The sequence below is a fragment of the Chiloscyllium plagiosum genome, unplaced genomic scaffold (genome assembly GCF_037043375.1).
Source record: "Chiloscyllium plagiosum isolate Xiang-an unplaced genomic scaffold, Cpla_swu_hap1 HiC_scaffold_10, whole genome shotgun sequence".
In the NCBI taxonomy this organism is placed as follows: Eukaryota; Metazoa; Chordata; class Chondrichthyes; order Orectolobiformes; family Hemiscylliidae; genus Chiloscyllium; species Chiloscyllium plagiosum.
In genome coordinates this window covers 13,211,304-13,227,160 of record NW_028270148.1, presented here as the reverse complement: position 1 = coordinate 13,227,160, position 15,857 = coordinate 13,211,304, and the positions used below count along the sequence as shown (strand labels likewise).

The window sequence follows — 15,857 nt, the reverse complement described above, 5'->3', positions numbered from 1 at the left end:
CTAACCTGGTCATTCATCTCACTCCATTGATCAAAGCTTCTCTCACTGTCCTTCATTCCAAGGAGAACAACTCCAGCTTCTTCAAACCAAACCTATGGCAAAGGCCCCTCATTCCTGGAACCATTCCCACCATTAGTGCTGGAACCATTCTGGTTCAATCTCCTCTATGTTGTGTCACAAACCTGTCCATCCTCTCCTGAAGTGTGGGTACCAGAACTGGATGCAGTATTCTCACTGTGACACGCAGCCTTAAATCCATCTGAGAGGGAGGTAGTGCCTTGATTAAACTGAAAGACAGCTCCTCAGATAGCCCAGACCTATACTGGAGTTTCAGCCTCCATTCTGTGCTCAGTCCTTGGATGGGAGCTTGTGCCTATGATCTTCTGATTCAAAAAGATTGAGGTGCCTTTATTAAAAATGGTGGAGGGCATTTGAACATACTAAATATCACCCCACTCCCTCCTCCAACTCAGTCTCACCAAAGTGGGGAAATCCATGATACAGGTTTGGAAGGATGGAGGAAGAGGGTGCTATTCTCATTATTGAGGTTTGTTCCTACTGGCAGATGGTTGTGGACTGTGTGAAGATTGGCGTGCTACCCCTGTTATATGAGTACTCTGGGACGACGCCAGACAGCCTCCTGTACCGTCTGGAAAAAGTGCTGAGGGGTCGGAGAGCCAGAAGCATTGGGATTGTCGCTGAGGGGGACTCGACGGAGATGGACTTGGTACAAGGCAAGTAGAACCTTGGTGATCAGATACTAATCAATCAGGACATTATGATCAACTCAGAGACACAAGGTTAAAGAGGAACATACTTGCATTGGGGTCAACTCAGAGAACGTTCGCTGACCTGATCCCTGAGACGAAAGGATTGTGCTATGAGGGTAGGTTGAGCAGTTTGGACCAGGACTGAATAGGATTTGAAAGAATGAGAGAAAACCTTGTGTCAACATGTAAAGTTCTGAGGGACTCTGACCAGGGAGATACTGAGAGGAATGTTTCCTCTCATGGGGGAATTTACACTGGGGTCACAGTTTAAAGGAGAAAGTGAGGTCTGCAGATGCTGGAGATCAGAGCTGGAAATGTGTTGCTGGAAAAGCGCAGCAGGTCAGGCAGCATCCAGGGAACAGGAGAATCGACGTTTCAGGCATAAGCCCTTCTTCAGGAATGGGGAAAGTTTGTCCAGCAGGCTAGGATAAAAGGTAGGGAGGAGGGACTTGGGGGAGGGGCGTCGGAAATGTGATAGGTGGAAAGAGGTCAAGGTGAGGGTGATAGGTCAGACTGGGGTGGGGGCGGAGAAGTCGGGAAGAAGATCTCAGGTTAGGAAGGCGGTGCTGAATTTGATGGATTTGACTGAGACAGGGTGGGGGGAGGGGAAATGAGGAAACTGGTGAAATCCGAGTTCATCCCTTGTGGTTGGAGGGTTCCTAGCCGGAAGATGAGGCGTTCTTCCACCAACCGTCGTTTTGTTGTGGTCTGACGATGGAGGAGTCCAAAGACCTGCATATCCTTAGTGGAGTGGGAGGGGGAATTGAAATGTTGAGCTACAGGGTGGTTGGGTTGGTTGGTCCGGGTGTACCAGAGGTGTTCTCTGAAACGCTCCGCAAGTAGCCGGCCTGTCTCCCCAATATAGAGGAGGCCACATCGGTTGCAGAGGATGCAATAGATGATATGTGTGGAGGTGCAGGTGAATCTGTGACGGATATGGAAGTTTCCTTTGGGGCCTTGGAGGGAGGTGAGGGGGGAGGTGTGGGCGCAAGTCTTGCACCTCCTGCGGTTGCAGGGGAAGGTGCCGGGAGTGGAGGTTGGGTTGGTGGGGGGTGTGGATTTGACGAGGGAGTCACGGAGGGAGTGGTCTTTACAGTTTAAAAACAAGGTGAGCCCCATTTAAGTAGAAGTTGATGAATGTTTTCCTCTGGTTGTGTTGATCTTTGAAATTGCCTTCTGTGGATTTTAGGTTGACATGTTATGGTCAAGGGTTACGGGAGCGGGTCAACAAGAGAGAGGAGTTAAGGCCACAATCAGCTCAACCATGATCTTACTGAATAGAAGGACAGGCTCGATAAGCTGATTGGCTTATTCCCACTCTGATTTCTTATATTCTAATGAATGCCTGTTAAAATGGACACTGACCAGCCATTGTGGCCTCTATGAGCCATCTACCCACCCGGCCCTTTCCAGACTGGGAGTAGCCTGTGTTGCGTGACTGAAGACTTGGGCACCTTCCTTCAGGGGCCTCTGCTGGGAGTTTCCTTGACAGGTAGAGTAGGCTTGAGGTCTACCAATCCTCCAGGATCCTGAGGTGTGTTGCAGGAGCATCACTGACAGAAGGTGATATTCTCAACCCTTCCCCATTTCTCCCTGTCTCCAGGCTGCAAAATCAGCTCAAAGAATCTTCCAGAGGCTGAGGTGAGGGGATTCTGGGAAAATATGAGTGGCTGCGTCTTGTCACAGGAAGAGGGAGGACGTATTGATATCTTTGTGCCATTGGCTGCCTCAGGTTCGTGTCTGATCTTCAACGGTTTAAGATGAAGGTGCAAAACTATTTGTGCATCATCCAGTCAGAGCCAGTACTGAGTAGACCAGACAAGGAGATTGTTTTGGAAGGCTTTCCCTGAGTAAGTCGTTTCTCAGTCAGAGATAACTTATGGTTTTGCCCAGATTTGATGTCCAACTTTGGACTGGGATCCACCTGAACATTCCCCTCAAGGCCATAGGTGAGTGGCTTGGACGGGGTCTTGCTCCTTTCATGGTGGTGATCTTGCCATGTCTCTGCTAGCCTTGTCATGGGACCATGCTACCACCTGCAAGTTCCCCTCCAAGCCACACACTATCCTGACTTGTATCTAGGAAGTTTCTAGAATCCAAACAGAAAGTGGACAATTTTCTCCTCGTTACCAATGTCACTCTTTCAACACTGACTTTCCCTGAGCTGTAATTTTTTTGGCTGTTCTGTACTGTAGACCTCTTCAAACTGTGACCTCTTACGTAAAGGATAAAGAACTTGCATTTATATATCACCTTAGGAATTCTCAAAGTGCTTTACAACCAATGAAGTTGTTTGGATGAGTGTGTAGGAAATGCAGAGAGACATTTGTGCAGAGCAAGCTCCCACAAACAAGTGAAATAACAAACAGGTCAACCCTTTCCAGTTATATTGGTGAGGGCTGGGACAGCAGATGGAACAAGCATGCTTGTCGAAATATTGATATGGGATCTTCTCCATCCATCCATCTGAGAAGGCAGGCAGGGCCTCAATCTCATCCAAATCTCACCACGCTCATGGTACAGCTTTGGGGTGTCATCCTGAATCCTTTGTGTAAGGCTTGGGATTGTGGCTTCAACCCTGGGGGCAGCTGGCGTCACTATTGTAATGTTAACAGACTCGCAATCCAGGTTAATGCTCTGGGGCAGGAGTTCAAATCTCACTGTGGTAGCTGAATTGATCACCAATTGTTGTAAAATTCCCATGGGGTTCGCTCCTGCCCTTTTGGGAGGGAAATCTGCTGTCTTTACCCAGTCTGGCCTACATGTGACTCCAGATCCACAGAAATGTCTTCACTTCTCGGATAAGCCATGGAGATGGAAATGCTTGGAGATGCCAGATAGTCTGCAGCTCACCACCTCCATCTCAAGGGGGTAATTAGGGGTAGGCACCAAATACCAGCTTTGCCAATGGCACACACATCTCATGAAAAAAAAAGTCAAGCCTCCATGACCTTGTGCCTCAGAAGGGAAAGTGCCACCCACTGAGCCACAATTGTCAGGAAGTGAGAGAAGAAGAGATGAGTTTTCACCAGGTCATGATGGACAGTTAGTAGCATAGCTTTCATACGACACATTAAGTTTGTGTTTGTTCTTGGTGTTGTGCCCTGAAAAGGGCTGTTTTATTTTTCTTTTGTATTGATTTTGGACCCAAAAGGAGACTTTTATTTAAATCCTGTACTGTCCCATGTGTGCTTGATTGATCATAGAATCCCTGCACTGTGGAAGTAGACCATTTGGCCCATTGAGTCCACCAACCCTCCGAAGAGCATCCCACCCAGACCGACCCTCTAACACCACATTTCCCATGGTCAATCCACCTAACTTGTACATCTTTGGACTGTGGGAGGAAACCAGAGTACCCAGAAGAAACCCACGCAGATACGGGAAGAATGTTCAAAACTCCACACCGACAGTCACCTGAGGTTGAAATTGAACCTGCGGTCTCTGGCGCTGTGAGGCAGTAGTGTTAACCACTGAGCCACCATGCCAGGATTTTACCTTTAGTTAAAATGAGTAAAGGAACTCTGCTCTGGATTTTGAAATCCTTTTTGAACCTGGCCCAGGAGCATTCAATGGGGAACGGACCAGAGGGGATTTGATTTTCTTTTGGTTTTCTTTGTTTTTGAATGAGCTGGGGCAAGTTCATTTTGACCCCTTGATGTCCCTACCTCAGGAATGGTCGGAGGGGATAGAGTCAAGGGGGGGACAATTTTTATTTCCACTTTCTGCCAGTGTTTTTAGCCACATGCCACATGATACTAGCAGAAGGTGCCTCACACACACAGGTACAGAGACAGAGACACACACAGGCGCACTCACAGATACACACAAACGTACACGCACATACGAGAAATAAACATTTGCAAGTATTCTGGAAGCTGCTTTAATAATCAAAAATCACTTGCACAATTTGCTTTTAATTTCCTCTTTCACCAATACGTGTAAAAGAATTTAAAGTTCACATACAAATGAGTAATGGATCACATAGCCAACGGTAATGCCTATAGCACATTGCTTCTTTAATGATTAACCACATCTGGAGACCCAAATAACCACAGCTGGACCATAATAGATGAATGATGTGGAGGGGCCAGTGTTGGACTGGGGTGGACAAAGTTAAAAATCACACACCACCAAATTATAGTCCAACAGGTTTAATTGGAAGCACCAGCTTTCGGAGCACTACTAGACAATCGCCTGATAAAGGAGCAGTGCTCTGAAAGCTAGTGCTTCCAATTAAACCTGTTGGACTGAAACCTGGTGTTGTGTGATTTTTCACAATAGATGAACACTTGCCTTCTCAATTCTCCTCCTGTAAGGGGCACGATATTTTACAATGCAAAACAACAGTGTTTCTGAAGAGAATAAAATGAAATATCTGGGAAGCAGGCAGAGAGGTAGCATTTGCATCGACTTGAGAATGAGCGAGGGAGAGGCTCTTTGGGATGAATGGCCTTACTGTTTTTAAAAGGTCTGTGTGATTCACTTATGAGTTTAACCCATCTCCGTGTGTGTGGCCAGAAGCAGGAATGGAGCTCCTTTGCCAGCTCTCAGCACTGACTGCTGTATGTCACAGCTCACCGACTGGGATCGCCACAGGATCGTACCAGCACAGTGAGTATCTTGGGACTCTTGCCGTGCTCCTGCCTTGATGCGTTTAGTTCCGAAAGTGCAGTATCTCAACCCTGACAGGCTGTTCAACCGATTGTTGTTATCACACATGCACGATGTACCAAAGTCAATAGGGTTCACTCTGTGCTGTACTCTACCACCTACCCCACCATTCTCCCCGTCTTGCTCTCTCTTCCACTTTCCTACTCTCTGCGCCCTCTGCTGTTCCCCAAAACCCACACACCCATCCTAATACACACCCGCCCTCTCACACACACACCCGCCCTCACACACACACCCGCCCTCACACAAAACTCTGATCTGTGACATAACCATGAGCAGCTTCGAGTTCCAACCTGCCTTTCCCTGCAGAAAATAATCAAGAAAGCTAATGGAATTAGGGCAGCACAGTGGCTCAGTGGTTACCACTGCTGCCTCACAGCACCAGGGACCCGGGTTCAATTCCAGCCTCGGGCGACAGTCTGTGTGGCGTTTGCACGTTCTCGCTGTGTCTGTGCGGGTTTGCTCCGGTTTCCTCCTACAATCCACAGGTGTGTGGAATAGGTGAATTGGCTGTGCTAAATTGCCCATAGTGTTTAGGGATGTGGAGGTTAGGTGCATTAGTCAGGGACAAATGTAGAGTAATAGGGTAATGGGTCTGGGTGGGATACTCTGAGGGTCAGTGTGGGCGCTAGGCCGAAGGGCCTGTTTCTACGCTGTAGGTATTCTATGCATGCATTGCAGTTTACGGGCACTGGTAATAATGTCAGGCAACTTGAGTTTATTGAACACATTCAAAACTGAGATTGATGGTATGAAAGGATATGAAGATAGTGCAGGAAAATGGCATCGAGTCAAAAGATCAGCCAAGATCTAGTTGAATGGCAGAGAGAGTTGGAGGGGCTGAATGGCCTTCTTCCTGTCCTGTGTTCTTGTGTAACCCTCACATTCCTCTCATGGTAGATTAAATGCTTGCTCTGTTGGCTGTCAGTTTTCAGTGAGTGGCTGCGGAATGATGGGGATACAGCTCCCCCAGCCACGTACTTCAATGAGAGGAAGCTGCAGGAATGGAGCAGGACAGCCCAGTTACAGGAGGAGGTCCTGAGAACAGTCCGCAAACAGATGAGGCCGTATTTCAGACAACTGCAGCGAGACACCTGTGCACGGATGATCGGTACGATTTCAGTCATGTTTTATTCCTCCTCCTGCATTTAATAGTTAGGTACCTAATACTTGTTAAGTTGCTGGAATTTCTTTAAACTCCCATAATAAGCAAAGCTGTGTAATTTCTCTGTTGTTATCCCTGGTATATAATCAGCGGGCTCTTTCATTCCTGATATCCTGGCATTCTCTGTCAAAGAACCCAGTGAATTCTATAGAAATTGAAACAGAAATTACTGGAAAATCTCAGCAGGTCTGGCAGCATCTGTGGAGAGAAATCGGAGTTAAAGTTTCAGGTCCAGTGACCCTTTCTCACTGTTTCTGATTTCAAGCATCTGCAGTTCTTTCGGGTTTTTTTTCCCTATAGAAATCGATGTGGAAGATTAATATTGAGATTTCCCACTTACTGAATTTTTGCTCTTTTTTCTTACTCAGTCTTTACCTCTCATTTCCCCTCTTCTTCCCTTGGTGAAATTTACAGACCATTTATAAACACAAATGTCGCAGAGGCATTAATTTTACATTCCCAAAAACATAATGGTTCAGCCGTTTCAGGGACGTTTGTCTGCACCTGACCAGAAAACTCCTGAATACCACCTCCCATCACCACTATTTCTTGTCACAATCACTTGGGAGTCAACGTGTGATAAAATTATGGAACAACATTCCCCAACTAAGTATCAGGACAAACAGACTACAATATGGCTCAATCTCCTACATTACAAAACTCATATATAGTATGCAAATGATCAGAACTTTGACTTAAAAATTACCTACTACCCCACAGTACCGTTCCACCGACACTCTCATTCGTTTGGCCGAACTGGTCCTCACCCTTAACAATTTCTCCTTCGAATCCTCCCACTTCCTCCAGACCAAAGGGGTAGCCATGGGCACATGTATGGGCCTCAGCCATGCCTGTCTCTTTGTTGGCTACGTAGAACAGTTGATTTTCCATAATTACACCCGCACCACTCCCCACCTCCTCCTCGGCTACATTGATGACTGCATTGGTGCCACCTCGTGCTCCCGCGAGGAGGTTGAGCAATTCATCAACTTCACCAACACATTCCACCCTGACCTTAAATTTACCTGGACCATCTCTGACACCTCCCACCCCTTCCTGGAACTCTCCATCTCCATTAATAGCGACCGACTTGACACTGACATTTTTTACAAACCCACCGACTCCCACAGCTACCTGGATTACACCTCTTCCCACCCTACCTCTTGCAAAAATGCCATCCCATATTCCCAATTCCTCCGCCGTATCTGCTCCCAGGAGGACCAGTTCCAAACAGAACACACCAGATGGCCTCCTTCTTTAGAGACCGCAATTTCCCTTCCCACGTGGTTAAAGATGCCCTCCAACGCATCTCGTCCACATCCCGCACCTCTGCCCTCAGACCCCACCCCTCCAACCGTAACAAGGACAGAATGCCCCTGGTGCTCACCTTCTACCCTACCAACCTTCGCATAAACCAAATCATCTGCCGACATTTCCGCCACCTCCAAACAGACCCCACCACCAGGGATATATTTCCCTCCCCACCCCTCTCCGCCTTCCGCAAAGTCTGTTCCCTCCGTGACTACCTGCTCAGGTCCATGCCCCCATACAACTCACCATCCCATCCTGGCACCTTCCCCTGCCACCACAGGAACTGCAAAACCTGCGCCCACACCTCCTCCATCACCTCCATCCAAGGCCCTAAAGGAGCCTTCCACATCCATCAAAGTTTTACCTGCACATCCATCAATATCATTTATTGTATCCGTTGCTCCCGATGCGGTCTCCTCTACATTGGGGAGACTGGACGCCTCCTAGCAGAGCGCTTTAGGGAACATCTCCGGGACACCCGCACCAATCAACCACACCGCCCTGTGGCCCAACATTTCAACTCCCCCTCCCACTCTGCCGAGGACATGGAGGTCCTGGGCCTCCTTCACCGCCACTCCCTCACCACCAGATGCCTGGAGGAAGAACGCCTCATCTTCTGCCTTGGAACACTTTAACCCCAGGGCATCAATGTGGACTCCAACAGTTTCCTCATTTCCCCTTCCCCCACCTCACCCTAGTTCCAAACTTCCAGCTCAGCACTGTCCCCGTGACTTGTCCTACCTGCCTATCTTCTTTTCCACCTATCCACTCCACCCTCCTCCTTAACCTGTCACCTTCATCTCCTCCCCCACTCACCTATTGTACTCTATGCTACTTTCTCCCCACCCCCACCCTCCTCTAGCTTATCTCTTCACCCTTCAGGCTCTCTGCCTTTATTCCTGATGAAGGGCTTTTGCCCAAAACGTCGATTTTACTGCTCCTCGGATGCTGCCTGAACTGCTGTGCTCTTCCAGCACCACTAATCCAGAATCTGGTTTCCAGCATCTGCAGTCATTGTTTTTACCTACTACCTTTAATGTCAGGAGGTGGTGGCAACGTGCTTAATGCTGCTGGACTGGTAATCCAGAGACCCGGGCTAATACTTTAGAAAAATTGGTTCAAATCCCTTCACAGCAGATTGATTAAAATCTAGTCTAATTGTAACCATTGTCAATGGTCATTAAAGCAGGAAGGAACTCTATCACCCTTACCTGGTCTGGCCTGCATGTGACTCCAGATGCGGTTGACTATGAACTGCCCTCTGAAATGGAGCTGACAAACCGCTCAGTTCAATAAGAAAGGGCAATAAATGCTGAAACAGCTTCATTTTTAAAAAAGCTGATGCAGGAATCTTTTATTTTTATTCTACAAAATAAAATGATCTGCATTTTGCAATTATTTGTATGCTGAGAAGTTCAGATAAATTAACAGCAAACATTTACATCTATAACTGTCTACAACAATGTTACAAATGATTTTTTAAAAAATCATTAACTGCATTTAAGTAGGTCCAGATGCCATGGTGTGATTTGAACCTGTGTCCCCAGGGTATTAAGTTGGGCCTGTGGATCACTAGCCCAGTGAAATGAACACCATGCTGCCATCTTGTCCCTCAATTACATTTTTTCATTTGTATTGTTATCACCATTCAACACCTGCCACCAAGAGGATTTTTCAATGATCTAACTATCCATCTGTCTACCTGTCCGGCCATTTTTCTTCTCCCCAAGCATCTTCTCTTCCTCTTCCACCATCTCTTTCCCTGGCACTGTTCTTCTGGCCAGCTCCTCATTTAATTATTTTTATTTCCCATCTCCTTCATTCACTCTCCTGGCACCTTTTTTCTTGACATAAATCCTCCTTCTATTCTCTTTCACTCAATTATACAATTAAAGAATCATTCAGCATAGGAACAGGCCCTTCAGCCCACCCAGTCTATGCCAACCAACAAACATTTAACTGCATTAATTCTATTTACCCGCACTTGGTCCAGAGCCTACTGTGCCCTGGTATTTTAAGTGCTCATCCAGATGTTTGTTCAATGTTGTGAGAGTACCTACCTTCACCTCCCTCTCAGGCAGCACCTTCTGTACTTATATCAACCTCTGAGTGAAAAATGTTTTTTCTCAGATCTTCTCTAAACCATTTGCTCACCTTAAACTTGTGCCCTCTGGTCTTAGACACATCGGCCATGGGGTAAAGATTCTCATGATCTACCCTCTCCAAGTCTCTCATAATACTGTATACCTCAGTCAGATTCCCCCTCAGCCTCCTCTGCTCCAAGGAAAACATACCCAGCCTATCCACATCTCTCCTTGTAACTGAGACTTTCCATCCCGGACTACATCCTGATGAATTTCCTCTGCATCGTCTCCAGTGCAAATACATCCTTCCAATAATGGTGGTGACTGGAAGTGCACACAGAAATCCATCTGTGGCCTAATCAATGTTTTATTAGGAGAAAGTGAGGACTGCAGATGCTGGAGATCAGAGCTGAAAATGTGTTGCTGGAAAAGCGCAGCAGGTCAGGCAGCATCCAAGGAGTAGGAGAATCGACGTTTTGGGCATTCCTGAAGAAGGCTCATGCCCGAAATGTCGATTCTCTTGCTCCTTGGATGCTGCCTGACCTGCTGCGCTTTTCCAGCAACACATTTTCAGCTCAATGTTTTATTAGGCTTGCTCATATGTTCTATGCCCCAACTAATGCAGACAAGTATCCTGTATGCCTTCTTCACCAGCCTGTCTACCTGTGCTGGCACTTTCAGGGATCTATGGACCTGCACACCAAGGTACTCAGGACAGTCCAGGGACCCATTACTCATTTTGTATACCCTTTTCTGCTGGGCCTCCCAAAGTGCAACACTTCACAATTATCGGGATTAAATTCTATCTGCTATCACTCAGCCCAATGTACCAGCTGATCCAATATCAGACTGTAGCCTGAGACCAAACTCCTCATGATCAACAGCCCCCAATTTTCAGGTCATCTGCAAGCTTACTAATAAGACCTTCTACATTCCCATCAAAGTCATTAATACATATGACAAACAGCAAAGGTCCCAGCATTGATCCCTGTGGTACAGTTCTTGCTCATACACCCCATAACTCTGCCTTACCTGAGTGTGTTTTCTTGCAGTCAGTTTGGGCAGTTTTTGAAACTAGAGTTCCATGAAGTGTCCTCTGGATCAGTGTGGGTGGACAGTTTCTCAAAGCTGACGGAGGGTTCAGCTGGTCCTGTTATTTCTCTGCAGGGCAGCTCATGTTTGACTCGATGAGTACAACTCAGATGCTTCAGAACCAGGAACTTGCTCAAACCTTAACTGAAGGGCTGATCGCAATGATAAGAGAAAAGCAGGTATGTGAGAATCAGAGGCTTCTTTACCTCCCTTTAGAGAGAAACCTTCTCGAGATTGGAATTGTAACAGGGATGGTGTTCTTCGCTAACTGCGTGAGATCGGAAGATACTGGGACTTTTGTCAAAACAAGGAAAGCTAGGTGGAGAATTAAAGCAGGTTTGGATATCATGAAGAGATATGTCAGGGGTAAATAAGAAGCAATGGTTAAACATTGACAAGAGCATCAGTAACCAGACAGTGAAGTAACTCTACAAAGGCCAATATCCCTTCACCAAGTCACCCTTTATTGTACATGAACAGTCCTTGACTTCAGTACTGCCTCTTCAGGGCTCCCTGATTGGGCCAGATTAACAGCCCCAATCAGGGAATTCACTTCTGTAAGGTCCAGCTAGCTGACCTCAAGACAAGTTACAAGGGAGTTGGTGAAAGAGTTGGAGAGTAAAAATACTGAGTTCTTGTGACAGAAAATACATGAGCTGAAAGGGAAAGAGGCAGCTTCAATAACTTTCAAAAGGGTGTTCAACTACAAGGTTCTGAGTGGTTCTACAGTGAGGCATGCTCCATTAGGTATTCTGCCGAAAGGGGTCTCCCGGCATGGTGTAACATGAAGTGTTCTGCTCATCTTTCAGGAGAACCCCCTGGGATTTCTCGCTGACTTTCTTAGCAGCCAAGCAGGGAAAAGCAAGTGGTTTAAAGTTGAAGAAACATTCTTGACGCAAGGTGGAGGTGGGATTGATCCGGTGAAGGTACAGTCACTTCCTGCCTTTAATCAAAGAATCATTTAAGGATGCAACAGAGGAGTAGGCCATTTGGGCCATCGTTGCCTGAGCTGGCTCTTTGAAAGGTCTATATCATTAGAGCCACTCCCCTGTTATAGAACATAGAACATTACAGCACAGTACAGGCCCTTCGGCCCTTGATGTTGCGTCGACCTTCACACCAACCTGAAGCCCATCTACCCTACACTATTCCATGTACGTCCATATGCTTGTCCAATGACGACTTAAATGTACTTAATGTTGGCAAATCTACTACCGTTGCAGGCAAAGCATTCCATACCCTTACTACTCTGAGTAAAGAAACTACCTCTGACATCTGTCCTATATCTATCATCCCTCAATTTAAAGCTATGCCCCCTTGTGCTCGCCATCACCATTCTTGGAAAAAGGCTCCCCCTGTCCACCCTATCTAACCCTCTCATTATCTTATATTCTCTATTAAGTCACCTCTCAACCTTCTTCTCTCTAATGAAAACAATCTCAAGTCCCTCAGCCTTTCCTCGTAAGACCTTCCCTCCATACCAAGCAACATGCTAGTAAATCTCCTCTGCACCCTTTCCAAAGCTTCCACATCCTTCTTATAATGCGGTGACCAGAACTGTACACAATACTTCAAGTGCGGCCGCACTAGAGTTTTGTACAGCTGCAGCATAACCTGATGGTTCCGGAACTCGATCCCTCTGTTAATAAAAGCTAAAACACTGTATGCCTTCTTAACAACCCTGTCAACCTGGGTGGCAATTTTCAAGGATCTGTGTACATGGACACCGAGATCTCTCTGCTCAGCTACACTACCAAGAATCTTACCATTAGCCCAGTACTTCGCATTCCGGTTACTCCGACCTAAGTGAATCACCTCACACTTGTCCACATTAAACTCCATTTGCCACCTCTCAACCCAGCTCTGCAGCTTATCTATGTCTCTCTGTAACCTACTACATCCTTCGTCACTATCCACAACTCCATTGACCTTAGTGTCGTCTGCAAATTTACTGACCCACCCTTCTACGCCCTCATCCAGGTAGTTTATAAAAATGACGAACAGCAGTGGACGCAACACCGACCCTTGCGGTACACCACTTGTAACTGGACTCCAGGATGAACATTTCCCATCAATCACCACCCTCTGTCTTCTTTCAGCAAGCCAATTAGTGATCCAAACTGCTATATCTCCCACAATCCCATTCCTCCGCATTTTGTACAATGGTCTACTGTGGGGAACTTTATTGAACTCCTTGCTGAAATCCATATACACCACATCAACCGGTTTACTCTCATCTACCTGTTTGGTCACCTTCTCAAAGAACTCAATAAGGTTTGTGAGGCACGACCTACCCTTCACAAAACCGTGCTGACTATCCCTAATCAAATTATTATTTTCTAGATGATTATAAATCCTATCTCTAATAACCTTTTCCAACACTTTACCAACAACTGAAGTGAGGCTCACTGGTCTATAATTACCAGGATTGTCTCTACTCCCCTTCTTGAACAGGGAACCACATTTGCTATCCTCCAGTCTTCTGGCACTATTCCTGTAGACAATGATGATTTAAAGATCAATGCCAAAGACTCAGCAATCTCCTCCCTGGCTTCTCAGGGGATCCTAGGATAAATCCCATCCGGCCCAGGGGACTTATGTATTTTCACACTCTGCACGATTTCTAATACCTCCTCCTTGTGAACCTCAATCACACCTAGTCTAATACCCTGTATCTCAGCAATCTCCTCGACAACATTGTTGTTTTCTAGAGTGAATACTGTTGAAAAGTATTCATTTACTGCTTCCCCTATCTCCTCTGACTCCACACACAACTTCCCACTACTATCCTTGATTGACCCTAATCTTACTCTCATCATCTTTTATTCCTTAAATACCTATAGAAAGCCTTAGGGTTTACCCTGATCCTATCCGCCAACAACTTCTCATGTCTCCTCCTGGCCTCTCTCTTTAGGTCTTTCCTGGCTACCTTGTAACCCTCAAGCGCCCTGAGCCTTCACATCTCATCATCTCTGTTCTTACCCCATTCTCTTGTAAGTTTTATTTTTAATCCCTAGTACCAGTGTTTATACCCAATTTCCTTTTGAATGCTGGTAGGAAATCACAACACTGGATTAAAGCATTTCCACTCCACGCAACACTGAGCAGCAGAAGAATGATAATGAGAACCAAGCAGCTACATTTCTCACCAAACTTGACACATACATATAATTGCATGGTCTTACAGTGACCGACCTGGCCTCCGCCTCCAACTTCTGCAGAGTTCCCTGTTTTGTGATGGGGAATGAATTTGCAAAGCAATTGCGGGTATCATACATGGCTCAATGGTGAACACCTTTGTCTGAATCTCATTCCCAAGACTTAACCATAAAATCTAGGCTGATGCTCCCAGTGTAACAGAGACAGAAGTATCAGCTCTTGATGAAATGTTAAATTGTTCATACTCTCAGGATGAATGGGAGAGATCCCATGACACTCATTTTGAAGGCTGTTACATTTGGCTTTCCAAAACATATCTACCAACTGACATTGCTAGAATGGTTTTGGGAGCTTGTTGCATGCAAATTGCCTGCTCCATTTCCTACAACAGCCACTGCACTACAAAATCAACTTGTAGGCTCTTTAGGGATGTCTTTAGCTGACCATGGCACCATGGTGCAGAAGGTCATTCAAGAGGTGGGAGCAGAAAGACAAGTAGTTGTTATAGGGGATTCTTTAATTAAGGGGGCAGATAGTATCCTTGGCGAGCCAGATCAGGAGTCCCACATGGCGTTTTGCCTACCTGGTGCCAGGGTGCAGGACATCTCCAACCGGCTTGAAGGGATATTGCAGTGGGAGGGGGAGGATCCAGTTGTTGTGGCCCACGTTGGCACTAACAACATAGGCAAGGCTAGGAAGGAGGATTATCAAGCACTAGGAAGGAAATTGAAGAACAGGTCCTCGACGGTCATAATCTCTGGATTACTGCCCGAGCCACATGCTAATTGGCATAGGGATAAGAAAATTAGGGAAGGAAACACATGGCTAAGAGATTGGTATGGGAAAGAGGGATTCCATTTCATGGGACACTGGCATCAGGTTTGGAACCGGGGTGATCTGTACCAATGGGACAGTCTCCACCTGAACCAATCTGGAACCAGTGTTCTGGCAAAAAGGATAAATAGAGTGGTCACTAAGACTTTAAACTTGTGAGTCGGGGGGGGGCGGGGAAAGCAACAGGGAGTATGGAGTCAAGTAGAAAGATAAGCAGCAGCTTAGCATGTGTGCAGGGTTTAAGTTCAAGGCTGACTAGGAATGAAGCAAAAAGGAAGGATAACTTAGGTAGAGGTGATGGAAATCATGAGGATAATAAAAATTAGCATTAAGATGCTTTATCTGAATGCTTGAAGCATTTGAAACAAAGTAGATGAATTAACAGCACAAATCATCTTGAATGATAATGATGTGGTAGGCATCACAGAGATGTGGTTGCAGGGGGTTCAGGACTGGCTGTAAAACATCCAAGGATTTACAAACTTATTGAAAAGACAGGAAGGTGGGCAGAGTTAAGAATGAAAGAGTTAAGTTAGTTAAGAATTAAATCTATGGCATTAAATGATACAGGGTCAGATGATGTGGAGTCTGTGTGGGTGGAGTTGAGGAATCACAGAGGCAAAAAACCCATAATGGGAGTTACGTATAGACCTCCCAGCAGTGGTCAGGACCAGGGGCACAAGACGTACCAGGAAATAGATAGGAATGTCAGAAAGGCAAGGTCATGGTGATCATGGGACTTCAATATGCAAATGGACTGGGTGAATA

At 46.2% G+C, this 15,857-nt stretch overlaps 1 protein-coding gene across 1 annotated transcript in view; it reads left to right on the top strand.

Moving 5' to 3' along the window:
- ect2l (epithelial cell transforming 2 like) overlaps positions 1-15,857 on the top strand; it is a 53,903-nt gene that overhangs the window by 12,238 nt on the left and 25,808 nt on the right. The window contains exons 7-12 of the mRNA XM_043695341.2: positions 566-734; positions 2,374-2,502; positions 5,292-5,384; positions 6,373-6,555; positions 11,172-11,275; positions 11,906-12,022. Coding sequence (XP_043551276.2) covers positions 566-734; positions 2,374-2,502; positions 5,292-5,384; positions 6,373-6,555; positions 11,172-11,275; positions 11,906-12,022 — 795 coding nt within the window. The remainder of the gene's footprint in view (positions 1-565; positions 735-2,373; positions 2,503-5,291; positions 5,385-6,372; positions 6,556-11,171; positions 11,276-11,905; positions 12,023-15,857) is intronic.